This window comes from Corticium candelabrum, chromosome 9 (genome assembly GCF_963422355.1).
Source record: "Corticium candelabrum chromosome 9, ooCorCand1.1, whole genome shotgun sequence".
NCBI classification, from domain to species: domain Eukaryota; kingdom Metazoa; phylum Porifera; class Homoscleromorpha; order Homosclerophorida; family Plakinidae; genus Corticium; species Corticium candelabrum.
The window spans coordinates 4,035,490-4,062,416 of record NC_085093.1 but is presented as its reverse complement, the minus strand read 5'-3'; the positions used below and the strand labels follow the sequence as shown (position 1 = coordinate 4,062,416).

Genomic DNA, 26,927 nt, shown 5'->3' with positions numbered 1-26,927 from the left:
CACATTCGAAGACTGAGTTGAGATCTTTTTGGCAGCTACAGGCGTAAGAATTGTTTTGGTTCCGCCGTCATTCAAGAACAAAACATGTGGACTGTCTGGCAACTTCAACGGCAACCCAGACGATGACCTTACAATACCGAGTAGGGAGTCATTGAGCGTCGGCAGCGTGAATGATTCAACATCAGCTATTTCTATTTCCAAATTTCACAAATTTGGACTCCAACTGGCTGCCATAGGCAGGGGAAGACTGATATTGCGCCGTAATGAAGACTGTCGAGATCTCATTGACGTCTCCTATGGTGAACTGCCAGAACACAGAGCAAATGTAGAACGGTTTTGTCATGTCTTTGTTGATCCAAAGGGCCCATTTGCGGATTGTCACCCTTATACCGTCCCTGTTTGGCGTACAAGAAATGTGTCTTGACTGGTTGTTTGCATTGTGGAAATAGGACAGATTCTTGCTTCGCAATTCGATCATATCAAATTCAATGCCAACAATGTAACAAAATATTCTATTCTGTGATTGTGCCCAAATTCTGTAAGCCTCTTGTCTAAGTATCTTTAGCAGAATGAGTTCTAGTTGTTTTTTTTCCAATTGTAGATAAACCGCGCAGTGTTCTTGAAGCTCCCACTCATGGTTTCAAAGTAGGCAATTGACACTCTCCAGGAGATGTCGTCTCTTTTGGCTGCAATGCCAGATACGATCTATCCAGATCGATTTCCTGTACGTGCCATACCAACGGTACTTGGAGCGGTCAACCTGCAAATTGTACTGGTAAGGTATTCTTAAAGTACATAGGTAAGCTAAGATTTTAAGCTGTAATTTTATAATGCAGGCATTGACGAATGCAGTGAAAAATCACATGTCTGTGACCTCAATAGTCACTGCGTCAATACTGATGATAGCTACAAATGCGTGTGCAATCCATGTTCCTCTTGGAATGGAGATTCTTGTGAAGCAATTCAGTCCCCTAGTTTCGTGCTTCCAGCCCATGCCAGACTAGAATATACTGGATTTGAGGGAAGGCAGGACGTACAGCTTGCGACACTATTGTCAGGTTTGTGTGCTTACCTGGTTACAAGCTTTCTGGACCAAGCAAAATCACATGTAAAAATACAGGAAATTGGAGCGACACACTTCCATCATGTTTAGGTGAGTGGTTGCTTCCTAATGCAATGACAGCTTGTCTAATAAATAGAAATACGTTTGAGTGAATGAGTCAATGTTAATTAATTAACTATCTTACATCACATAATAAACGACATTAATTTTATTAAATTGATTACAATATAGTATGGTTGAAAAATAAAATATAGAATTAAATAATTGAAATTGAAATTTATAATTATTATAATCAGTCGATATGGTAAGCACTCTGCTTTGCAGACATTGATGAGTGCACCCAAATGCATCCTTGCGACAAAGCTCACAGACTTTGCCAAAACAGGATCGGCAGTTACCGGTGCACTTGCAAGCATGGATACTATGGAAATGGCTACACATGTGCTGATGACGTTTATACTGTTGAAGGATGAGTAATGGATGCTTCTACTAATGACTTCATTAATGGAGCAGTTGTTTTCCTTGGACAGAGATCAACAACCTCAGACAGCGAAGGCGTTTTCTGGGTTTCCAACTTTCCTGCTCTTAATTACATATTGAATGCATCAGCAGATAGCTATGTGTCTAACTCAAGAATCCTTCATGTAACTGGCAATATTATGAAAGGCACTTTCGTTGACATTATACTCACTAGAGTGTTGGAATCAGGTAAACTGATTTAATTAATTCCCAATCTTGTTATGTGATGTCATAACCTATTTAGGCACTTGAAAGATCGTACTTTCGTGGGGTGAAGAACCAATTGATCTCGATGCCTACTTACTACTCCCAGGGTTCGATCATTTTCACATCAGTTATTACAACAAGAAAGTAAAGTCTAATCTGGAACGATCAGATTGGATACTGATAGCCAAGTAAAATTTGGCTATGAAACTATAACAAGTAAGTAATGAGGTTTAACTTATATCTGTAATAAGAATATTGCATTTTGTATTTTTTAGTTACCAAAGGAGTTGAGCCTGGCGCATACAGACATTACATTGATGCATATGCACACACTTCTGATGAGTATTATGATTTTCGCTTCCCTCAACAAGTTCCAGATTATTGGCGAGATCACCGATGATTGTGACAGCTTTTTTGCAGAAAAAGTTGAAGAATTTCGTCAAGATCAAACTCAAGGCTAAACAGGTTTTTGTTAGATGTTGCCCGTGGTATGTTGACTTGTTTGGCACGTTGGAAGTAACGATATGATTGCGACGAAATAATGTCTTATGTTACGTTCTGTTAGTTCTCTATTTCTTTGTGGTGTTGGATTTCGTACTGTTGTGCACGTCTATTGTGTTTCAGTCTTAGAGAAATTTGGTAAACATGATGCAAATATCACGTCAGTGTGTCTACAATTTGTGATCAAAATAGGCATAAGAATTTTAGAGTTGTTCTAATAGCGTTCATTACGAAAAAAAGATGTGTCTTTTCTTCAGTTTGTTGTTTGCATAAACAATTGTATAAGCGTGTAAGCCAGGTGCGCATAGTTTTATTTTCATCATATTTGGACTAATCCTTGATTAGGGGCCGGTCACTTTTAACTGTCTATGGATCTGGCGCTCTAGGGGATAAATCCTACATGCTATAACCATGGCCCTGCTTATGGCAAACTTTTAAAATTTGACTCCCAGCAAGGGAAGTTTTTTAATTAAACGAACACACACACACACACACACACACACACACACACACACACACACACACACACACACACACACACACACACACACACACACACACACACACGTCATCTGTATAATACTATTGTATGTATATCTCATACACAATGACTGGGCATCAGACACATTTGGCAACAGCTTTGATGACATCTTTATTCGTGAAGTCCCAACCTCATGCACTACTCCAGTTCCAGTTGACCTGTGCTCACCAAATGTTTTAAAAGTCAATAACCTTGATACTCAGCTTCTAATGCATGTGACAGTCAATTAGAAAACCTTCTGACCAGGAACTGTTGTCCCAAAGTTTTGGTCTTCAAGCACCATCGGCAACACCATCAGCAACAGCATCAGTAACACAATCAGCAACACCATCAGCAAAATCTAAGCCTCGAAATTGATTTTGAGCAAGCTGGGGGTTCCGGCAGAGTTGTGCTAGTAGAAAATCGAAGCGCGAGTGGTCAGTTCAATAATTCAGGCAGCGACGTCTACGGCGCGCTGAAATCGTATTGTCAATGGTACGACGCGTGTGACGCGATACGTGCCACTCCCACGCAAGACAACGTGACTGGACGCACGCGACGCGACGCTCAATTGCAAGCGTTTGCATATTGTAAATCCAGCTTAAGTCGTTGCACAGGCGCGCCCCTACACCTCTCTTCGGTCATTCTAGCTCAGAACGCCTGCATGAATGTCGCGTGCACGTTCCTGCTTTGATTCGGACAAAACTTAGCTATCAAAAGGCTAACTAGTCTACGTATTAAATTGAATCTTGCATGTATTGTCTGCGTAGTTTCTTCTTACCAAAGTTATTTGCATGGTGCCCGGTTACCACTGGAGCGTCTGAGGGTGCGACAGTCCCTATACTAGACCCTACTACCCGTATAGTTCAATTCATTGAGTCAACTATCTCGTCGCCGTTCTACCTTTACTAGGATAAACAGGTCATCCACCACAATGCAAAACGAAGTGCAAGACAATAAGACTCTCAAGATAGCTATTATCATCGTCAAGATTGTAATGCTGGTCTGCAGCCTTGTTGGCATAGCAATCAAAGTCAACAAGGCATTGGCTACGAAAGCGGCCAACCAGATTACTGGAACAGTCCGAACATCCAAAGTCTTGAAGATGGCAGTAAGTCAACTCAAGAAAGCATTTACAGCGGGCAGCAATAGTGACAAAGTAGAAGCCATTGTTAACTTGATCAAAGCTCTCTTTACTGAGGGCCTTCTTTTGATAATTATCAGAGAGTTGTTCTACAACATGAGCGTTTGGGAGAAAGCGACTACAGTTGCCAAACTGGCAGCAATGAGCATTGTAATTTTTGGAAGTGGTGGATTGGTTTTCGGAGCAAAGATAGTATTGCTGGTCAGCGACGGATACGATCTAGTCAAGGATGTCCGCGAACTGTGAACTGCATGTTGCTGAGAATGTCGCAGTGGCGACAGCATGCAACTATTATTTGCAGTGTTGTAGTAGTCTAGTTCTATCTAGACAGCTTGTAGAATGCTGTTAAACTGTATGTATGTGTGTATGCATGTATGCAAAAATGTATGTACATGTATGTATGTGCAAAAAAAATGTATGTACATGTATGTATTCAAAAAATGTCAAGTGTCTCGTTACCATCAACTGTCAGATTCCAAAGACGCTCGTGCTCAAAACTTAGCAATGTCTAAGGCTTTATAGTTCTTGCTACAAACAAAACTCTGAAATTCAACCTTTCACCTACGTAATTCAAGAGCAATGAGAGAGAGAGAGAGGAGACAGAGAGAGAGAGAGAGAGAGAGAAAGTGTGTGTGCGTGTGTGTGTGTGTGTGTGTGTGTGTGTGTGTGTGTGTGTGTGTGTCTGTGTGTGTGTCTGTGTGTGTGTGTGTGTGTGTGTGTGTGTGTGTGTGTGTGTGTGTGTGTGTGTCTGTGTCTGTGTCTGTGTGTCTGTGTCTGTGTGTGTGTGTCTGTGTGTGTGTGTGTGTGTGTGTGTGTGTGTGTGTGTGTGTGTGTGTGTGTGTGTGTCTGTGTCTGTGTGTGTGTGTGTGTGTGTGTGTGTGTGTGTGTGTGTGTGTCTGTGTGTCTGTGTGTGTGTCTGTGTGTCTGTGTGTCTGTGTGTCTGTGTGTCTGTGTGTCTGTGTGTGTGTGTGTGTGTGTGTGTGTGTGTATGTGTGTGTGTGTGTGTGTGTGTGTGTGTGTGTGTGTCTGTGTGTGTCTGTGTGTGTCTGTGTGTGTCTGTGTGTGTCTGTGTGTGTGTGTCTGTGTGTGTGTGTGTCTGTGTGTGTGTGTGTGTGTGTGTGTGTGTGTGTGTGTGTGTGTGTGTGTGTGTGTGTGTGTATGACCGCCGCACTCCAAAGAATTGATGATGGCACACCATTCATATATTCAGTCACCGGAGAAGTAAAGTTTTACGATTGTCTTTTATGTATAATATTGAAATGTTATCATTGTGGTAGGGTAACATTTTCAACTATGATTTTTTGTTGATCGATCCACATTCACTGGAATATCAGAAAACACTGGTGCTGCAGTGTAAATTGTGCAGCATGTATGCTTGCAACTATCTCACAATGAAAAGTTGTTTCAGGTGATTGACATGAACAAAAACCATTAAATATTATTACCCTCTAATTGTAAGATCCCCAGGAGTTTCAAGAAGATCAGGTTAATTTCAAGAAACAGTTTTATTGTTGTAATATGTTTGAAGTATCAATACCCGCGTATTCGTTACTGGGACTGGTTGACGTATGAAGCTAATGAATTAAAGACAAGCATTTTAGAAGATGACTGGAAAGATATTGTTGTGACATCATAAGTGCCCTTATAATTATGTGTCAAATATTGTACTGCATTAACTAAAATAATACTCTGGCTTATTCAGGATGCTCCAAGGAAGCTACATAGACTCTTCAAGTTGTAGTGTATATTTCTGTTGGTATGTCATATATCAGTCTGTGGGTGCATGCAAGGCCAATCTAAAATGACTCAATTTCTTATAGTATATGAGAAACGAGGCAGTAGGAAGTTCCGTCATTAAGCCTATCAGATAGGTTAACTAAATATACTGGATTGTACTTCAAGATTGCTGCTCATGACCATCGTAATTCAAAAAGACATCATTGAAATCCGATCTTGGTTTGCCTGCCAGACTTCTGAAACATGCAGAAATTACATCTCCAGTAAAGAAAAGGTAGCAGCTAGTATCATAATAGTTAATTAAGCCTAAGAAACTTTGTATGTTGTAATAAAAGTTTCATGTACACCTACTATCTTCAGGCATGTAGAAAGAAATTCTGACAAGTTACAGTTAGGAATGTCGTAGTAAGAGGTCGAAGGGAGGTAGTTTGTCTTGTGTTGTTACTGTATTAAGCTGTGTGTTGTACGTGTGTTAGTATGCCCCCAGTGGGAACTGCATTACTGTGAGTGATGTAATAGAAATAAATGGTGTCATTGTCGTGCTCAACCAGATCAGTCTGGTTTGTAAAGTCTATTACAAGTACCGGAAGCAAACCCTGCTTCAGAAGTACTTAGACCATCACGGCTGTCTAGAAAGAAGACATGACTTTACGAAGGATCCGAGTAGATCCCAGAAGCACTGTTTTCTGTAAGTGCTGCAGGTTGTGATGACCTGGAATAATGTCCAGCCACCCTGCAATACCTGCGTGCACTGTGCCCAAAGCTCCCAAGACCACCAGAACCACCAGTGTTCGACAATGCCACATGCGGCTTATCTCCACTCGCAAGTCGCTGTACTTCGCCAACTTCTCAGCATGTTTCTTGCCAATGTTGCCATCAGCAGGACAGCTGATATCAATAAGAAGACAAGTGTTTGTCTTCCTATTTGTGAGACAGATGTCTGGATGATTGGCTTTGATCTTCCTGGCAGTGGGGATGGTGGTATCATTATTATTATTATTATTATTATTATTATTATTATTATTATTATTATTATTATTATATTATTATTATTAATTGTCATCAACTAAAGAGATAACGGATCTTACAGACACTGCTAATATGTATGGTATCAACTGTTACATGAGCTAGTATAATATACAGTTTTGTGTAAAAAAGGGCCAGCAATACAAAACAATAAGAAAGCAATCAATGTCATTGACTATACAGGAATTCCAACAGCTGCTACCAAAGTTAAAGGAAAGAAAATGATGTCTTTCTTTAGAACAGATAATGCATATGGTACTGTATCTACAGGATACAATTTGTGATATCTACCTTGGAAAAGTTTAGTCTGAAAGACATGACCATGGAAAACAGTCTCGTGAGAGGACTAACATGATGTGGCTGCCAGAGAGATGGTCAGAGTGTGAAGACGATGTAATCATGGTGAACTACTGTATATAAACAAAGACCTTCTAACAGTGTATATTGCATGCACAGGTGAGTGGTGTATGCTTTGAGATCTACAAATTGTTAGACTCTGTAATGGGACAAGAAGTTAGCTCACTAACAAGAATATGATTTAGTGTATGAAACGTCCATTCACTTTTCAAATTTGGTTTTGGAAATTGGATTTAATAAAATGGTCTACAATAACTGCCAAATCAATTTCTTAAATAAATAATAAAACAAGAATTAAACATTGAATTCACATTGTCAGGAACTATTTTTATTTGCAATTGAAAATTAAATTGATTAACATCCAGGACCACATTCAGTGTATGAGCTAGCACGTAATCGATTTCTGAAACAGCTCATCTAGGTTATTTCTTCCACAACCGCAAAGTGGTGTTACAATTAGATCAGCCATGTTACGCCCACATGTTTGTCAACTGCAGGACCACAAATCTGTTTAGTCAAGTCATCTTGCAGAAAAATATCGAGTACTTTGTAATAAATTTTACTTGTATGATTTGTTTATATGTGTAAGTTAGAACAAGTAAAAAAATTGCAAAAACGAGAAAATAGACATACCGTCTCAGTCTAGGAAAGTCAGCCTGTTAGCTATCGAGAGAGTCAGCTCGCTGAATCTAACCCTTACGAGTGTACCGCCTACTCTATCGCTTTGGTTGTTTACTATAGATAAAACAATATCGAGAAAATTACGGAGGCGGGCAAAGACGATCAGCTGCTGTTACGAACCTAGGGCATCAGGGACAGGCCTGGAAACGGACACATATGCGCTCGACAGAGACGTCGACCACTAAACTACATCTGATTTACTAGGGCAGCTGAGCTTGTCTACCATCCTAGATCTACGGCGAGTCAGAAATAATGTACATTCGGGATGCTTTAAACATGACGTCATTGCGACCAGATGCCGGAAATGTAACAACCCATCATCCAGCTTTTCGAGGGCTATAAAATAAGCTCTCTCTATCTAGTGCTCTGCCGTCATCGGGTACACGAGCGCAGCATGGCAGCGCCTCGAAGAAGAATTGCAAGCCTTGCAGATATCCACCAGAAGGAGAACCCCACTTTGTCGCTTGAACCTCTTTCCAACTTACGCGAAGAATCGTTTGAACAACCTGACTGTCCGCTTGTTCTAAAACCCAAACCGCTTAGAGACTTCAGAAGTTTGCCACCCGGTCAAATGGAAACACGTGACCTCATCAGTCTCTACTGGCAGGACGTGGCGGCCGCTCAATCGCTGAAGGTAAGTTGTCGTTGCTCATATGTTTGTCTTACATATACGCGTGTGTCTTGGCAGGAACCTGAACGCGGCTCACTGACCGTACAGCTTGGATACAACGCGGCGAAAGGACACATCTGCGTGAAGGTACTGGAAGGTCAAAATCTGCCGGCACTTGATGATCTCTCCGGTGAGTGATTGTGTTTTGTGTTGCGCGCGCACTCTTCTGTGTGTTGTGAGATACCGAGAAGGTAGATTTCAGAGACTAACATTTACTAAATTTTAGCTCAAAGGATAGCTAAAGCAAATAGCTAGAAGTGCCATTCGTATTTGACCTTCTGGCTAACCCCTCCCACACAGGTGTCTGCACTTCTGGTGTGCTGTATCGAAAAGCATGACCAGACAATGAAAGCACAATAATGTCACTTTGTAGGAGGGTAGTAATAGGGCCTGTTCATGGGTTTCATCAGTTGGCTGTCCTCATGGTTTCTTGTTACTGTACAAGGAAGTTGTTTGTCATTTTGAAAGCAATTGAGAGCATATTATTAGATATTTAAAGTACTTGCTTGTAAACAAGCAACTCAATGTGAGCATCAGTTAATTAACCACAAATCATCTAATGTGTCACGTTTGCAGCTATTTGAAGCAAAACAAGTGAAATGGCACTGACTATAGTCTACTATTTGGGTTTGAAGTTGGTAGTAGATGTGTGAGTTGAGCGGCCACTGGCAAGTGCCTACAGCTCTGACAGTCAAGATCAACTACTCAATATTTGCCGCTCTCTTTAGCAGATTCAATTGCAGAAGGTTTACTAATTTCATAAATCTGCACTGCAGAGACTTAATTAATATGCTTGATTGTTTAAAACTAACTGCGACATTGACAGGGGCTGATTGGGGATTGTAGAGGGAGTTCTGTCGGTTCATGAAATGACCAAATGGCAACCATTTTCATATGGGCCAAATAAACATCTGTGTAAGGAAGTAACTGGAAGAACATTTGCATACTATTATTCTATCATAAACCTGTGATGTGAGGACTTAAAGGTGCAGGGTTATCGTCAGACACGAGCACTTGAGCTGATCTCAAGTGAGGTAGCTTCGTAGCTATTGCACGTAACATATACTCAAGTGTCCTGGCAAGAAAATCAGTTTTGATTGTCAGTAAGCTCTTCAAATGCTGTTCATAGGTTGCACATGCGCAAAGGTCAATAGACGAAACTACTTCAAAACTGGCTATTACCGGGGTTTTCCGAAACAGCGCCCAGGGCCGTAACACGGAAAATGAGAATTTCTTGGGCAAATGTCCGCTCTCAATAGCCGCCCGGGCGCTTAATAGGAATTGCTGCATAGGAATTCTTCCTTTTCTATTCCCATCTCCTCTCGAATTCTGTTGGCCTCTTCTCGTACGCGGAAGTAGTTGACAGAAAGGCGCTTTTCGCGCTGACTCTGAAACCACGTGAACAGCTGTTGTTCAATGTGTGGAAACTTGGGAGTACGACCAGACCCAATTGCCCTCTTACGCTTCTTGTCAGGCGTTTCTAGATAGGTTCCTTCTTTGTCTCTCCACTCTCGTATCCTCTTCCGGTCAATACCCAGCTCACGTGACGCAAGACTTACATTGTTTCCAAACTCTTCTTTCAGCATTCTGACAAAGCTCAACTTCTGTTCCACGGTGTAAGACCGCTGTCTGGTCGCCATACGGTGGTACTAGGGTTACCCTACGGTGGTACCGTATTAGTATTGCCCGACGGTAAGTAACGCACGTTAGTACCGCGGCCTCGGAATACGTAGTAACTTCCGACTTCACATAACACAATCTTGATTCTCAATAGCGGCCCATGGGCTGTAAATGAGAACCGTTTCCAAAAGATCGCCCACTGGGCGGTTTTTCGGCTGGGCGCTGTTTCGGAAAACCCCGGTAGATGTCGATTGACAGGCACGACATCAGTGTAAGCTTTAAATGCTTGGCGCTCACTGTGAATTGAGTGCGCTTGGTTACTCTGAGGAAGACGTGACTGTAGCAGATGGAACATATGCTGTATACGGAAACGTGACGTGTGCTTTCCTGCTCACATGTAGAGCATAAAGATCCCCTATCTGGTTTGAAGTACGAGGGTGCTTGTCGAATTTCGCCAAAACTGCAGTGTAGCAACCTTTGCTTGAGATTTTAGATGAGGTATTCCAAGAACTACATCTAAAAAGCATAAAATTTAGTTATCGGACATGGTTTAACACAAGTTCATAGTGCAACATCGTGATCGTTCCAAGTTAGGCTGTAGAGAGACTTCAGTCAGGTATGCTTTAGTGCAAATTGGAGTGTCTTAAGTCCTCGTGGTTACTGAGTGTTTGAAAATGTGAACACTTTTCAAAATGATGCAGTGTGCATGTCTGACCGTGACCCTGCACCTCTAAATTGGATTCTTTTGACGCGTTTGAATTGCAGTTCCGAAACTGCTGGAATTTGCATCTGATTTAGTTCTGAACTGTTTAAACTGGTTCAGAAGTTCCCACCAAGAAGCTGGAACTGCTAGAACTGACACACCTTTTCCCTGCAAAGTCCCAGAAGCACACGATGGTGCATTATTTTGCATACAACAATACTGATAGTTTCGTGCACTCTATTGCTCTGTTTGAGGAAGAATGGCATCCATCCCAAGGTCAACAAGAGGCACTGTTAGCTGAAGTCGCTCTGACATTGCTGTGGTTGGTAGTTTCGGTTTACAAAGCAGATTTCTTTGTTAGTTCTGGTTCTGTCAGTTCCAACTGTTGCGACACACTCTTAGTTTCAGTTCTAGAACTGCAAATCGTATTCGCCTTAGTTGTGTGGTTTCACAGAACCATTTGTATCTTGCCACTGTTCACGATCATTTGTAATCAAACATTGAAACTTGAATTTTAGTAAATTTTTCTCTGTCACAACGTTTCACAAACAAGTCTAGAAATAGAAATATTTACTAGTCAGCATTAAATGTGTAGACTTTACTTGCAGAATGCTTTGATAATAACAATAATGCGGGCGGATGTAAGCCACATGTGGCAGTGTCGGACACTGGTTGTTCCAGTTGTGTTGAGAGCATTGGGCACAGTGTATGCAGGTACAGTAGACCCTTGCTTATGCTTATCCAACCCCTTGATTATCCGACCGTGTTTGCAAAGCAGAAATGATGTCACAAGTCTGTTTGTGCGAGTGCAGTGACAACGTGCGAAAGATACGGAGGCTTAGTTTGGTGATTGGATTTTGCATATTATAGTACACGTATTACGTTTTTATATAATCATTTTGTCACAGCGTATTATACATGTTTCAGAGTTCAGACTAGGTACGTACATAGTGGGACTCAAAAGTGGGCTGGAACTCTGAGGTACAGTTGAAACTCCGACACTTCGATTATTTGTTCTTTTCACTTAAAGTGGGTCGGATAATCAAGGGTTTGCTATATTGCATAGTCACTGAACAGTGTTCCAGGTCATCACAACCTGCAGCACTTACAGAAAACAGTTCTTCTTGGATCCAGTCGGATCCTATGTCAAGTCGTGTCTCCTCTTTAGACAGCCATAATGGTCTAAACACCTTTGAGGCAGGGTTTGCCTCCGGTGCTTACGAGAGACCTTACGAACCAGACTGATCTGGTTGAACACGCTTCATTATGTTGTGCTCAACTAGATCAGTCTGGCTGTTGATTGACATTGTAATTCTTGATTATGACTCAGTGGCGGATTCAGGGAGAGGGCACAATGGGCCCGACCCTCCTCTCTCCCCCCGTTGCCATTTGCTGTTAACTTGCCAGAGTGTAAGACATTGTGCCGTTACTTGCAGTGGTGCAAATGGTGATCGGATATGCAAGGCTGATGACCGATTTGATATCAAGAATATTATTGTCGTAGTCTGATGGAATCTGCACGTATGGCATAAGACTCCAGCTGAGAGAAGTCCGAAGTACGAGCCGGCATGCTGTATGTCTAAGAAACTAAAAGTTTAAAGGATCCAGTGTTTCTGACATGATGATCATTGATTGGGCTGTTCTACATCCTGGTTTAGGTTGACCAAACTGGGTGTGTGTGGTTTTGATGTGGGCGTGGTTGGGCCATCCATTCAAAATCCTGGATCTTTGAAGCAGTGTTTGGTTACATAATAATAATACTATTAGGTTGACAGCACTGCAAGTTGTTCACTCAACTAGTTGCTCACTACTCACCATTGTTCTTATGCAGGAAAGTCGGATCCGTATGTCACAGTCCAGGCTTTCCCATTCGATGTGTTTGAAGGCTCAGCAGCTAAAATCCGGACGACAGCAACAAAGAGACGAGATCTGCGACCGGTCTTCATGGAAATGTTTCGCATGTAGGTTTTCAGACTCTCTTTTTTTCTTCTCTCTGCATTATCAATTACGTTTGTTTCTTGGAATGTAGTCGATGCAGACCTAGCGCGATAACTCACGACAAAGGTGGTGCAATATTATTCACATGTTACGACTACGACTTCTTGGCGCGTGACGATATGATCGGCGAGGCCGTCCATCTTCTACCTGGAACGAATGAAGTGAAAAACGAGAGTGAAGTCGACTGTTGTGATGTCATCACTTTGCCTCTCTTGTTGCCCTCACAACCTTCGTGTAGCAGTTGTGCATACGCTGAGTTGGAGAGGAGAACGATATCGGACGAAAAAGCATTGGAATTTATTGAAAGCAGAAAGAAAGCTTTTAAGATGGCGGAGAACGAGAGATCGTAGAACTAGAGAAGACCACTGTGTAGTAAGTGAGTTACGTGAGCACGAAAAAGTGCATTTTAGTGCATTTTCTTGATTATGGATGTTGAAATTGCATGTTTTTAATTTACATCACATTTTATATATTTTGTGCTAGTAATGTTGTAGTGTTCTAGAAGCATATTATAACTCAACAATCATATAATCATTAAACATATGAACAATAAATAAAGCACACTAGGCTTCAATACACGTATTACAATGAAACTCAAACCTCTCTAATCTGGATTCCTCCCTAGACCGGACACTTTTTCTAGCGCATATCAGGTCTTGGAACTCCGAGGGTAAGCATATTGTCAAGAAACTTCACGTACATACACTCACTTGTCAAGTACCCTCAGCCTCCCTGACCCGTGTAGCACCGATTCAAAATTCAGACCCGTGTAGCGCCAATTCAAAATCCAGGACGATTTTGAATCGGCGCTACATGGGTCTGGGAGGCTGAGGCTTAGCCTCATCCCCAGACTCGTCAAATGTCCAAAAGACTAGCGGGAGAGAATCTGGGGACGAAGCTACCAAGGCTAATTCTCAAGCCTGTCTTGCCAGTGCATAGGAGAACGCATATGTAACTGTAGTACAAAGTGCACATGTACATTACAGTGTAGTACAAGTGTGTACTGTACACGCATACTGTATGCAGACCTGGTATGACGTTCACCAAACCTTACACTAAAGTGATGTGGAATTCCAGGGATATAACGCACGTTAGCTGTTTCTATCTTCCGGACATTTCTAGAATCCGGACAGCGGCTGGTTCCATACTGTCCGGATTAGGGAGGTTTGAGAGTACTACAATCCCCCTTTCAGTTAGTGTCCTTCGTTGGAGTCCACAGTTGCCTTGGCTTCGGGACTCTGGTCAAAACATAAAATTTGACTTATTTGCTCTTGTTCTGTTGCATTGAAATTGATGATAATGATGGGTGGTTGTTGTGGTGGGTAACTTACAATTCATTGCAATCAACGATAGTGGTAATGGTGCTACTGATTGATGCTAATGTCTGCTTTGTGGCTCTAAAAGGTAACTACTTGTGTGAAAGTAATGACAAAAAGATGAACAAGATAATCTAGAGCACGTTGTTCAACACAAACAACTTTGTTAGGGCACGTGGCCTTCCCATAGTTTATTCTATTTGACTGCAGCTCGTGCAATAAATGGTGCTTGGGGCAATAAATATGATATTGCTCTATTATAATGTCATTTTCATGCATCTGGAGATCATCAACTCTAGATCTTGCCTGCTGCTTTCGTCAGGTGTCTAGACTTTTGGGTCATTCATTGATTTTCTACTATGCAGTATAACTATTACGCCTTCAGTCATGTAGGTATGTCCAATCAAAGTAATATTGTGGTCAGTCATGAACACCAGTTGGTCGGTCATTGACCAATGACTAACAGTTATATTCCACTCTTCCTTTGCAGTGCGGGTGTTAATGCTAGGGATGCTGGGGAACCGGAAGCGTTCTGGATCTCCGACTCTGTTGTTGATGATAGAAAGGCTAGAATTTGTGGTGATCACAAAATCTCAGTAAATCTAGAAATTGAAGACACACAATGCTTACTTGCTACTTGTTATAGAAAACTGCAGTGGCAAATGTGTGGATACCATTAATAGTTTCAGACCTTCACGCATTTGCTGACACTTCTTTTACTCTGAAGTGGTTGAACTTAATTAATGCATGTAGTTTCGTGTCTAGTCTAGCTGCTAGAGTGTACGTAAGTTTTCATGCTGTAAAGGGGAGCATTGACTACTGACAGCCTGTGTACACCAAAGGTCTGGCCATGTGAGACTCTAAACGGCTCTGGCCAGCTCTGGCGTGTGTGCCAGCTCTGGTGCATATGCCAGCTCTGTTGCATATGCCAGATTTGTAACGTGCATGTTTTCCCACCAACAACCAGACGTCTATATATTTATAGTGAACCCTACCTATATACAAATATGTATGATTGCGTGTGTTACCACGTAAGGCGATGGCCTTGCGTCGAGGCTATCTGACTTGTAACATTTGGCTTGTTCCATGTATTTCTGCATAGATAGTGGTTCTGCAGTCTGACAGCTTGAATTTTTGGTATGCGTGGCTAATTATTGTTACAGTATCCAAAGTGAGAGCGAACAGAGACGCCTAAATTACATTTGCACGTGCCTGTTTTTCCACATTGAGTTTTTTTTGGCTCTGGCAGCTCTGGGGTCACCTATGTCACGCCTTGAACTGCCCATAGTGGCTCACTACGACAACCTGTCTAGCTGTGGGCCTAAATGATTGTGGTTAGACGGTGATAGCTGTGTAAATATAGTAGGCGAAACCAGCACGAGGGGATTTTCAATGGTGTTAGTTTATTGGCGTTTGTGCCTCCTGATCCTCAGCTGCCTTATATGTCTTAGCATGTGGTGTGCACGTGACCAGATATGATTACATGCAGGTTTAGCACTGTAGTGCTTCTCTATTCATGTTGGACTGTAGTGTGACCGACCGACCATTCAACACTAATTTGTGTTTGTAGTTTCGTTTCTGTTTAGTTCCATTTCAGTGTAGTAGCAATAAATGTTCATCTCTTTGTCTCAAGCTCATCTTTTGAGTACAACACCTACTTGCTCAATTTATCTTGAACTCAACTATTTACATACATTGCCAATGAGTCAGCGTTTACCAAGTACTCCGTATTTTAACTTTGCATCTTTACTGCCATACAACAAAGAGACGCCTAATTATAGACTTTTTAGCAATCGAACATGCGCACGTTTCATTTCCCTGTACAAAATATCAAAATTGTAAGAAGTCTAGAGAGAGAAGTACAGAGAGCAAGCATTAGCCATGGTTGTTGACCAGAAGGCAAGCATCTTGTGTAAACAGGTTGTAGTAGATTGATATGAAGTGTGTAGCATGCAGTTTTGTTTGGTTCGGCTTGACAGACACTTTTCACATGCAGACCCTTGCAAGATAGACTGTTTGCTGTGTTGCCCCGTACAATACGGACATAATTATGGGTGAATGATACAGGGCAGCCAGTTTCCAACCTATGAATTCGTAGGGGTTCATTATCACTGACCCATATCTAAAATTTTAGCAAGTGGTGTTGTGTGTAATGCAGCGTGAGTAAAGCAGCGTGAGTCAGACGAGACAGACAGGGATGCAAACTACCTACTCGTGCTATTGGGATGGTCTAGCTCTCACATGATGGCGTTTACACCTACAGTAGTGTCCCCAACACCTTAAACACTAACCTTCACCTGTGTCCATTTCTGTTATTTATCTTGCTACTATACCATTCATACCATCTGTTCCTCTTGTTTTGTCTACTTCTGGTTTGACTTCTCCTTCACCTAACATCACACATCTAAGGGTTGATCTCTGAGAGGGACATTGTGTCTCCAACACCTTAAACATGATACCATCATTATCTACCTAGTCAATTAATTGTTACCCAGGAGCAAGTTGTACATGTTCTTTGGTAAACAGCCAAACATTCATTGGCCTCTATCTGAAATTGAAGGTGATGTTGCAGAGTAGGGTGGTGTCACATGTGGGACAATGATAGCTCAATAAACTTCATTATGTTTGACAAATCTTATTGAAGTCATGATTTCAAAGGCAATGTTTGTGTTTGTGTTTGGCATCACTTACAACATTTCTATGTTTATACAAATGTTTTGTTGCTAATGTTTATGATTTACCTTTATGGATGGCAACTGGCAAGACAATAAGCCACACCTACTTTACACAGAACAATTTCTGGTCGAATGACAAATCGAATTAATGCCATTGACTGAATATTGAACTCACAGCTTGCTTTGAATTTGATAGAAATTTGTGAAGTTGGATGAAGGAACAGTTTGAATAAAAGTATGGCATTAAAGCAACATTAATCAGAATCATTCATTGTGGATGTTTGGAAGCTTCTAATTTAGTTAGTCTCGTGAAGCCATTAACACTTTATATACATCATTGCTGGTGATTGATGACATAGAGGGATGGCAATAGCATGTGGAGTCTGTTGTGTTTGTTTCTGGAAACACAATTATACATCAATTACACTTACCTCGACCGTCCTCTGATTAATCATTCTATTGATAGTGTGTAAATGAACGGACATGACAACAAGCAGACAATAGGTGGCAACACTGCTGATATGAGTGTACAAGCAAGTACATCTTGTTGTGTTACGTTCAACTTGTGTCATTTGCTCATTGTTTGCTGATGTTGCAGCTGGCAGTGTTAGTTGTCTTGGCATTGCATGTGCAACTGTCGATGTCGCAGTCTGTTGATGTGGACTGCATTGCAAAGAAGGGAGAACCGGTAGTGTGTGCTCGATTTCTTGTCATAATGATCAAGTTATATTGAGTGAGCATTTGTAATGTTTTCTAGGGTGTCCCCGGAGTGCCGGGTCCTCCAGGAAGACAGGTGAGTGATGGATGTAGAATTTAGTGATGTGAAGATTACTAGTGAGGTACACTGGTCATGATGATAGAAAATATGTGTGAGTAGTGGGCGATTGTAGATTTGGTGAGATGACATGGTTAGATGAGACTACAGGAGAGAATCGAATGGGGATTGTAACATTTGTCAGTGAGTTGGACATATGACAGACCAAGTAATGACTTGGACAGTAACACTCAAACGTGCTTGCATACTATAGTTTGAGTTTGTTGCAACTATTTTCTCTTGGTTGTTGCTAAAGCGTTTGTGTTTGCAATGAAAGTGATGACTCTCATCACAGTAGACAATAGCCACGAGTGAGAGATTCTCACCATTAAAACATGTCAGCAGTTGAGATGATGAACTATTCTATTCTTGTTATACATATGCATACTGTTTCCAAGATTACTTTCAATGTATAGTATGTATTTCTAACTACAACTGATATGATTGTTCCTAACACATGCAGTATTAATTAACATATTGGTAAATGTGTTAGTGTTTACAAAACAATGCACGGAATTTGGTATGTTGTATGTCTGCTTGCAAAAACGTTATCTGATCAATCGTACTCTTGATAATGATGGGAAGGAATGGTTAACGTTTCTGCAGTAGATGCAAAGCTGTCACAGTAATTACTCACTTGGAGTTTATCTAGCAAATGCCAATAGTACAATTTTGCAGTGAATAAGACACACCCAATTAAGTAAAGACACACCCAATTAAAAAAGAATTGATGTGCTTTGTGGATGAATGGTAACACTTACGGTTTTTCTGATGAACTATTTATGAAATTTGTACACACAGACTCGCACAGTACCAGACAGACAGATAGGAAGACAAACAAACAGGCAGGCAGTACTATTGTGTGTAGAGATTACTATCACACACACACACACACACACACACACACACACACACACACACACACACACACACACACACACACACACACACACACACACCACCACCACCACCACCACCACCACCACCACCACCACCATCACCACCACCACCACCACCACGACCAAGACAAATCATTATTAGCTAGTTAATAAGCACAACTTTAAGCAAACTGTTCTTTAACAGATAGAAATACAGATTAGAGTTTATTAAACATCGGTGTTTGAGAAGTGTACACTAATGTCTGTTAAATGTTATACATTTGTAGTTACATTATAAACTTCTTGTTAACAGTCCATATTTGTAGTTAATAATAACTGAATTATTGGATGAATTGTGTGATGTAGGGACCAGTAGGAAAGGAAGGAGCACCGGGAATTGCAGGCGGCACCGGCTTGAAGATAAATGATTTTATCTATAAGAACATCTTGTTCGTTACTAATTGTTTGTGTTTCGTGTTTAAGGTGAGGCAGGAGCTGAAGGTGCAGTCGGTCCACCAGGCAAACAAGTAAATAGTGATTGAGATTTATGTTATGTTCAACCATTGATTAGATAACGTTTGAAGGGAGTGCAAGGTGTGATTGGTCCAGCAGGTCTGCTCGGACCTCAAGGCCCTCCAGGGAAGAGTGTGGTGGTATGAAACAATGCATTGTATTAACAGACTTTGTATTAGTAATGTTGTAATTTTACTGATGTGAATGTAGGGTCCACCAGGACCCAGAGGTCCTCCAGGAGTGACTGGACACGGAGAGAAGGTGCCATCCAATCTCCAATAGGAATTTAATGAATTTAAATGATTTGTGTTGTTACTTTTGTAAGGGAGAACGAGGAATGTTGGGTCCAAGAGGATTGACTGGATTAGATGGCATTCCGGTATTGTAACGATCAGTCAAGTTAATTAAAGTATATCTTGTTGATGGACTGTATGTGCTGCTTGTACAGGGTGCTGCAGGTCCCATCGGAGCCGTCGGATCACGTGGACCATTAGGAGTGAAGGTCAGATATTGATTGGTGTGGGTAAGATGTAAGATTTGATATGACTTTGCTACCATATTAGGGTGATCGTGGATTACCCGGAGCAAAAGGAGAAGCCGGACCACAAGGTCGTCCCGGTCCAGAGGTGAATGAAATTTGCATGTTGTGATTGTTGGTGTAGTGTTTGTATTTGAGTGTGTGTTAGATGAGCGAAGATATGTTGAAAGTCTATTTTTCTCCAGTCAAGGGACTGGCAGAGAGGGTAAGGATGGTTATTGTATGGTGAGATGGTGTTTGTAGTGCATGTAGAGCATGTGCTCGTTTGGTAGATGAAAGAACTGGAGGATTGGAAAGAAGAGGTAGACAAGCAAAGAGCAGTGCAGTGAGTAGTGTTGTGTGGGACTGATTGTTGATGGTTGTTGTAGTGGACAAAGAATGAGAGTAGAATGAATGAGGGTAGAGTGACTGTTGCAGCACATCTTATAGGATCATCAGGCAGTTATTATACTATATCAGGTGAGTGTGTGTTGTTGTTTATTGTTGTGTGTTGTTGTTTGTTGTTGTGTGTTGTTGTGTGTTGTTTATTATGTTGTGTATATTGTTGTACTACATGTTGTTGTATTGAGGTGTGATAACCTACTGGCAAACAAGCAGTCCATCATTTTTACTGGGTGGCATCACATACAGCAATGGAGCTCTTACAATTCCATCTGATGGTGTTTACTATATTTATACACATCTGTGGTTACGAGGCTCCAACACTATTCGACCTTACATCAGAGTAAACAGCAATCCTGTTTTGTACATCTCAAGTTACCATTATGCTGGTAATGGAGATAAAACCAAGCATGCTGGTCTACTTCAGCAGCTGAAAAAAGGTGACAGTGTTGACATACATGGTGGAGGACATCGACACCACATGGGCTCTACTCGTTCGGATTTTGGTATTTATAAGATCGACTAGCTGGAAACATGTTGTTGACAATGAAGATGTCAATTGACTAAGTGATAAGCGCGAGTGTCAAATGACTCTCCATGTGATCATGTTAGTAATTGTAGTTGTGGACTGACTGTAGTATGGCCCGGATATCCGGGCAAAGGTACAGTATAGTGTCTGGTGCAAATGAAGCTATTCGACGACACAGTGTCATTATCGACCAAAAGACGAACGTGATGTCATCATCTCTTGTTTAGGCTAGCTGCTCAGGTCGTCCATCCTGTATGGTGTTTATTCCTTTAAATTGCTTTACGTAAGGGTTTAGCACTTAGAAACAACGCCTAATCTTCATTTGCACGTGCATGTTTTCCCACCAACAACCAGCTGCAGGCGTCTAGAGCAAAGTTGCTAGTATGATTCAGGCACCATGCGGTACACGTGTATCTGCATGAAACCTGACTTGTAACATTTTGCTTGTTCCACGGTGTTTCTGCCTAGTGGTTCTGCAGTCTGACAGCTTGAATTTTCGGTGTGCGTGGGTGATCATGAGCGGTGTTGTTGCAGCCTACAATCACAATCACTAGAGTGCCGTCTTCTTAGAAATTTGGCGCTCCACGGGAATTTGCGAAGGGGAACGTGCGTTGTCCATGACAGCGCGTCTGTTTGTCGGACGAAGCGACTGACCTGTAAGTACGCAAGTCTGGAGACGAGTTGCTTTGCACCCTTTGTTTACACGCCTGCGTTGGAGTATGCAAAAATTATCACGTGATGAGATAGGATTACATACACCGGTCGATGGTGTAGCACTGTAGTGCTTCTCTATTAATTTTTTGGTACAACTTTAATTGTAATTTGAGAAATCATCTACTGGTAGAACCATCAAACTTTTTACATTGATTCCATAGTCATTGTGACTTTACATGTTCTCTACGGCTCTAGATCCAGCTGGATACATACAGAGTAACCTCGCACTTACAATCACCACTGGCTGGCGCATCCTCGCGGAAGTGACACTTTAACAAGATCACAAGGCGACGTCACATGCCGGAACTTGCATGTGCACACAGTAATTCCGATGCTTAGCATATGACCTGTACAAGGTATTGGCTACGAGCAGCATGGCAGAGGCAGCTAAGAAACGCGGAATTCATAGAATTGCAAGCCTTGCCGACGATTACGACAAGGAGCACGACATTCAGCCTCTTGCACATCAACCCCAGATACCCGAAGAGTCTGTTGAAGAACATGACGCTCCGCTCGTTCCAAATCCCAAACCGCTAAAAGACTTCAGGAGTCTGCCACCCAGTCGAATGGAAACACGTGACCTCATCAGTCTGTACTGGCAGGACGTGGCGGCGGCTCAAGCACAGAAGGTAAGCCACTCGATACTATTTGTATGCATGCCTACATGGGCAGTGTGTCTTGGTAGAAACCCGAACGCGGCTCACTGAGCCTACAGCTTGGATACAACGTGAGGAAAGGACACATTTGCGTGAAGGTGCTACAAGGTCACAACTTACCTGTTCTCGATCCTACTGGTGAGTGATCGTATGATGGGCTGCTTCTGTGCTCCGTGACGAGAAGTAGGTCAGAATGAGACTAAACCTTTGGGGCTAGAGAGCCTGCAGTGTGGAAAATAACGGTAGACATGTAGGACGTAGGACAATGTCCCACCAAATGTGTTGTTTGTCTAACCCAATACTGCAACAGTGTTGGGACGTGTTTGGACAAAACATCCATCGACCGGTACACATATCATGCAGAGCTGCCAACTCTCCTGCATTGAGCGGGAGATTCCCGCATTTCGAACCCTTCTCCTGCGTGTACCCACATTTGGCATCAAATCTGACCATTGGTGGGTGTGACCAAAATGATGGGCGTGCCTGTTCTGTGTAACTGTACCCTAATCAGTCTACCAAACAACCATAATATTTATGTTTGAACAGGTCTTGTATACTCGTACAGTGCGACCCGTATAACAGAGCTAGATCTCTCGAGTTCGACCACGCACACATATTCCTATCATGGCAGAGCTTTGCCCTACATTGTAGCTCCAGTCGAACAGAAGCCCTCAGTATCTGACCGGCACATGGGCCCCAGTGCCCCAGTTGTTGTGACTGCCTCTTATGCCGCAAACTCAAGAAGGAGACACATACAAGACTTCCTCACAGAAGTATTGCAACGTGTAAGTGCAAATGCGCCGTACCAACTGCTTCCAGAGATACCAAGTGTTCTGCGCTAGAGGAATTTAACCAGTCACACAAACATGGATGTCGATGGTACGTACGTACGGCCTAGACTAGCTACGTACATCAGTTACTGTGCTTGAATATTTCTAAGACATTTACAGTATGCACAAACCACTATTTCAACAAACTAGTATGATACGCAGTTGTAATTACAGCATGCAGATGACCATAGCATAGGAGAGATATTGATCTGTGTGAGAGCAGGGAAAGCTGCCAGTTAGCACCCTGTGACAACAAGGAAGAGGCACTTCTTGACCATTGTGGCTTCACCTACATACACAGAGAGATCTTAGAACACTGCTAGTAGGGATGAGCCAAATTATTTTTTCAGACATTTTGAACCATCTTCCTACACAACTTTAGTTAATTAATATTAAGTTACTATTTTCAAGTAATGTAGCAATACACTTAATTACGTAATTACCATGGTGTTACACAGTGTATACCACAATAGTGTACATGTATGTACTGCTTTCAAGTCACCATAGGTGTATTATGTGTATTACTGCAGTGTACACATTACACGGCTAAACATCTTCAAGTTAGAGCCTCTACACGTATGTTACACATATCGTCCGAACGGTTGTCCACTAATTTGCGAAAACACATGCAATATCTAGATGGCGCGAAGCAGCACCGCCCTGACACCACAAGTCACGTCCAAATCTGGGTGTCATCTGCCATGAGTCCTGCTCAATACCCGTGATACGGCTGTAGTTTGCATGGTGCTGTCAGGACCTGACGGCTTAGGGAAGTGCACGCGCGACTGAAGCAACTCTTCTACTCTGCGTTCATCCAGATAAAGAGACGAAAGTCAGTTGGGCAAAATGTAGGGAGCAAAAGTATGTCGCTTACTTTGACCGCTCACAACACAGTACGTATTATTAGCCCACGAAAACTCATACTCAGCAAGCCCCAACGCAACCGATTTCTCATCAGAATGTATGTGCTAACGACAGTCTTGCACATGCTTTACAACAAATGCCAATAACACTCACCTTGTACGACTACATCGCGAGTCAAAATGACCGGAAACCACCATAATCATCGTCATTTTGACTTCGTCCTGCATCTCCAAACAAGAGAAGATTCCACCTTGACAAGAAGTTCTGAAGAAAGCAATAGTGCAGGCACATCCAAGAACCAAATAGGTTGGATTCGCTCCTCTCTATATGTTGGGTGAAATACAAATAGTTGAAGCTACCGGCTGACGAACGTCATAGTTGACCGTTTTGCTTGGCTTCCTGCAAGCGTATCTAGATCTCTCCAAGGTTGGAAAGCAGGCAAAAAACAGTGAATAGATCAGTTGTCACCACTGCCTTGTAAGACGAGCTGAGGCCAAAGACTAACTAGACTGTGCGCGGATGTTTCGAGGTTGTCATGCAAGCTATCGATACGCTCTACAGATGTTTAGATTATCCGGGACATCTCGCGAACTTAACTTCCCAGGTTGTTTGGTAGGCTGTAATACATGCATGTGTACCTACATACTTGATATCCCAATATTAATTTCTATGTGCCAGCCCCTCTCTTCATCCGGCTCTTTCATAACATACTTGGTCAAAATACCGACATAGAAGGACGAGTCAGTCAGAAGTGGAAATGGGGGAGGGGCTGGCTACCATATGTATTGCTGGAAAAGCGATCGAAGAAGGCCACAAGAAAATAGAATCCAGAACATCCCAACTAGCCACGAGAAAGTGCATGTACTTTGTTCTTAGATTTTTATAACAGGCGGTAGTATGTACAGTACAAGTTCTGTGTTTATTAACTATTATGTTTAGTAATTGGTGTTGATGCTTTGTGTCGCTAATTAGGCACATTAATCAATCGGTTATACATTTGTTGCACTATAATTAAATTAATTAATGGCTTCTACTCCAACCGGGCATGCAAATATTTAAATTTTGATGATTAGATATTATTTATAAATTATTTAACACTTATTACGACATAAATTTATTGATATTAATGCTATTGTAGGCGTGTCCCAAAAATTTAAACTCCCGCATTCTGCCACATTTTTCCTGTAAACTCACGCATTTTGAGACTGCTAGGTTGGCAGGTCTGCATATGATAGCTAAACCTCGTCTTTTAGCACGTGCACATGATGGCCTTTCCAATGGTATAACTGTTAAATTCATGAACTTAGGTGCCTAGCTCCTAGCATGCTTTATCCAAAGAAAACTTCAGCTGCCTTTAAGTCCATTTCTCCCTTGGAAGTTGGTTATCAAAAACATGCAAAATGGCCTGCAGTAGGGAGGCACCTAATTAATTAATTAATTAGTTCATGTACCATCCAAGAATATGTCCTATTTTCCACACTGGCACATATTTGTGTATATTCCATATGTAATCTGGCATACTCAGCGAGGTGGCCAGACAAACATATTTTTGGAGGAACCAAATTAATATTTATAGATGATATTAACATTATTAAAGTTAATAATAATTTTGACTTACACTCAAGTCACATGCGCTACATACATGAAAGGTACTGTGCCGTGCTGGTGTCTTGGCTAATCTCACAATCCAAGAATGCAGTCGGTCTATCAGAGAAGAATGTCAATGCAGCCAATAGATATGCCATGTGGTAAACTTTTGATTGCGTATATAACTTCTACATTTTCTTTCTTAGAATATATATGCTAGAACTGTAGAGAACTAAGACTATTTAGTTTTATCCTTTGCCATTTGTCTACTGCAGCAATCATATCTATTGCTATATCAAAGTTAACCATTCACAAGACACATCTCTCTATTGACAATATTGATGAGTTCGAGTCACATGCACATTATTCAGTCGGTTTTTATGTTCATGCAGTTATGGGCTGGTCAGATGGGTCATGCCTTAAGAGTTTGTAGGAGCCCGGCTCCTTGCCGGTCCCTCTGTAGCTACGTTGTTTGTTCGCATAAGACTTTTTGGACTTGGGACTTACTTAACTCCAACTACAGTGGCCTACTACTCATCAGTTTTCTTTATATAGGGAAATCAGATCCATACATCAGTATTCAGGCTTTCCCGTTTGATGTGTTTGAAGACTCGGCAGCCAAAACTCAGCAAACGGGAACAAAGAAAAAAGACCTGAACCCAGTCTATATGGAAATGTTCCACTTGTGGGTGTCTATCCTTTTACTCTTGGTATCAGTTACAGTTATTTCTGTTTCTTGGGATGTAGTCGATGCAAGCCAAGTGCGATAACTCACGACAAAGCTGCTGCAATATTGTTCACAGCCTATGACTACGACATGATATCTGGTGACGATCTGATGGGCGAGGCCGTTCACCTTCTTCCTGGAACGAAAGAAGTAGACAACGAGAGTGAAGTTGGCAGTCTTGATGTTGTTGTTTTGCCTCTCTTGTTGCCCTTATTGCCCACAGATATAAAGAGTCATGCTTATGCCGAACTGGAGAAGAGAACATCAGACAAACATGCTGTGAAATTTATCGAGGAGAGAGTACAAGTTTTTGATGAGGCAAAGAGTGAGAGGAAATAGAATTTTAGACAAATTGGCATGCATGGAGCAGCGTTAGTCGCTTTAGTTTACAACAGACTGGTTTCTTTCAGTTATTTTTGTGTCACGTGACTGACTGACTGCTGTGGTCTGCTGATAGGTTGTGGGGTTGCAGAAATGTTGGTAGTGATAGTTCTGTTTCAAAACTGTTGTATTTATTGTGAGTTGTCGTAAAACTGTGCGGGTGTGAAATTAGTGCGAATTTTACGTACAGTAGGAGCAGATGACTTCAAGGCATTGGTACGCATGCGTGGTTGTTATGTACAGTATTTAATTAATACATAATTAATTAAATTCAACAGTTTAATTAATTAAGTAACCCTTGGATTAAAATAATAGTCTTTACTTATTAAAAATTAATAAAATTATTTTATTCAAAATTTAGAATAACCTAAGCTCAAATTGTCTGTCTGTCTGTGTGTGTTCGCGTTTGGCGGCCACGTCTTTTGTCCGTTCGCAACCGAAACCGGCACGCACAGGCGAAGGTTTGCATAAAAATATTAAAAAAGTTATGCACCGGGTCCCCTCTCGAGGGGTCGACCCCCGCGTAAAATTTCTCGATGACGCAAACGCTACACATTCCAGTTCATTCGAACGCACGCCCACACCAGTCCTGTGTAAACGGTATGCATCGTCGTCCTTCGCAAAGCTTCGAGCAATCGAATATCTCTTGCCGGACGAAACTTACTCTTCTAGCGCTTTCGTTTCTCTCCAAATTCTGATTGCATTTGCACCGAATCCAACCTACACGTTTTCTGCAGCAAGCGCTACACGGGGAGCGTGTCGATTTCTATCGAAACAA

The 26,927-nt window shown here is 41.8% G+C and overlaps 4 protein-coding genes and 2 long non-coding RNA genes across 7 annotated transcripts; all 6 read left to right on the top strand.

Moving 5' to 3' along the window:
* Window positions 1–1,409: 1,409 nt before the first annotated feature.
* LOC134184959 (uncharacterized) lies at window positions 1,410–2,445 on the top strand. The gene is made up of 3 exons (XR_009970713.1): window positions 1,410–1,771; window positions 1,827–2,005; window positions 2,065–2,445. It is a non-coding gene; the product is annotated as an uncharacterized LOC134184959 (long non-coding RNA).
* Window positions 2,446–3,482: 1,037 nt separating this feature from the next.
* On the top strand, window positions 3,483–4,403 carry LOC134184894 (uncharacterized). Its single transcript, XM_062652660.1, has one exon. It carries the CDS (start codon window positions 3,745–3,747, stop codon window positions 4,198–4,200), a length of 456 nt encoding a protein of 151 aa, XP_062508644.1. The 5' UTR covers window positions 3,483–3,744; the 3' UTR covers window positions 4,201–4,403.
* A 3,638-nt stretch (window positions 4,404–8,041) lies between these two features.
* LOC134184595 (protein unc-13 homolog D-like) lies at window positions 8,042–13,308 on the top strand. Its single transcript, XM_062652330.1, has 4 exons — window positions 8,042–8,389; window positions 8,444–8,555; window positions 12,580–12,709; window positions 12,778–13,308. The coding sequence occupies exons 1-4, from the start codon at window positions 8,150–8,152 to the stop codon at window positions 13,094–13,096; spliced, it is 801 nt and encodes a 266-aa protein (XP_062508314.1). The 5' UTR covers window positions 8,042–8,149; the 3' UTR covers window positions 13,097–13,308.
* Window positions 13,309–17,338: 4,030 nt separating this feature from the next.
* Window positions 17,339–18,849, top strand: LOC134184848 (uncharacterized). Its single transcript, XR_009970694.1, has 3 exons — window positions 17,339–17,425; window positions 17,495–17,530; window positions 18,796–18,849. It is a non-coding gene; the product is annotated as an uncharacterized LOC134184848 (long non-coding RNA).
* A 10-nt stretch (window positions 18,850–18,859) lies between these two features.
* LOC134184847 (collagen alpha-1(X) chain-like) lies at window positions 18,860–20,586 on the top strand. 2 transcript variants are annotated; one of them, XM_062652609.1, is made up of 10 exons: window positions 18,860–18,956; window positions 19,014–19,082; window positions 19,153–19,203; window positions 19,268–19,321; window positions 19,391–19,444; window positions 19,506–19,568; window positions 19,629–19,685; window positions 19,753–19,782; window positions 19,849–19,939; window positions 20,050–20,586. In XM_062652609.1, exons 4-10 carry the CDS (start codon window positions 19,280–19,282, stop codon window positions 20,385–20,387), a joined length of 675 nt encoding a protein of 224 aa, XP_062508593.1. In that variant the 5' UTR covers window positions 18,860–18,956; window positions 19,014–19,082; window positions 19,153–19,203; window positions 19,268–19,279; the 3' UTR covers window positions 20,388–20,586. The 2 variants fall into 2 exon arrangements, with proteins under 2 accessions (XP_062508593.1, XP_062508594.1); XM_062652610.1 differs by lacking the exons at window positions 18,860–18,956; window positions 19,014–19,082 and having other exon boundaries at window positions 19,093–19,203.
* Window positions 20,587–21,387: 801 nt separating this feature from the next.
* On the top strand, window positions 21,388–26,289 carry LOC134184516 (BAI1-associated protein 3-like). Its single transcript, XM_062652227.1, has 4 exons — window positions 21,388–21,733; window positions 21,790–21,898; window positions 25,597–25,726; window positions 25,789–26,289. Exons 1-4 carry the CDS (start codon window positions 21,479–21,481, stop codon window positions 26,105–26,107), a joined length of 813 nt encoding a protein of 270 aa, XP_062508211.1. The 5' UTR covers window positions 21,388–21,478; the 3' UTR covers window positions 26,108–26,289.
* The last annotated feature ends 638 nt before the right edge of the window (window positions 26,290–26,927 follow it).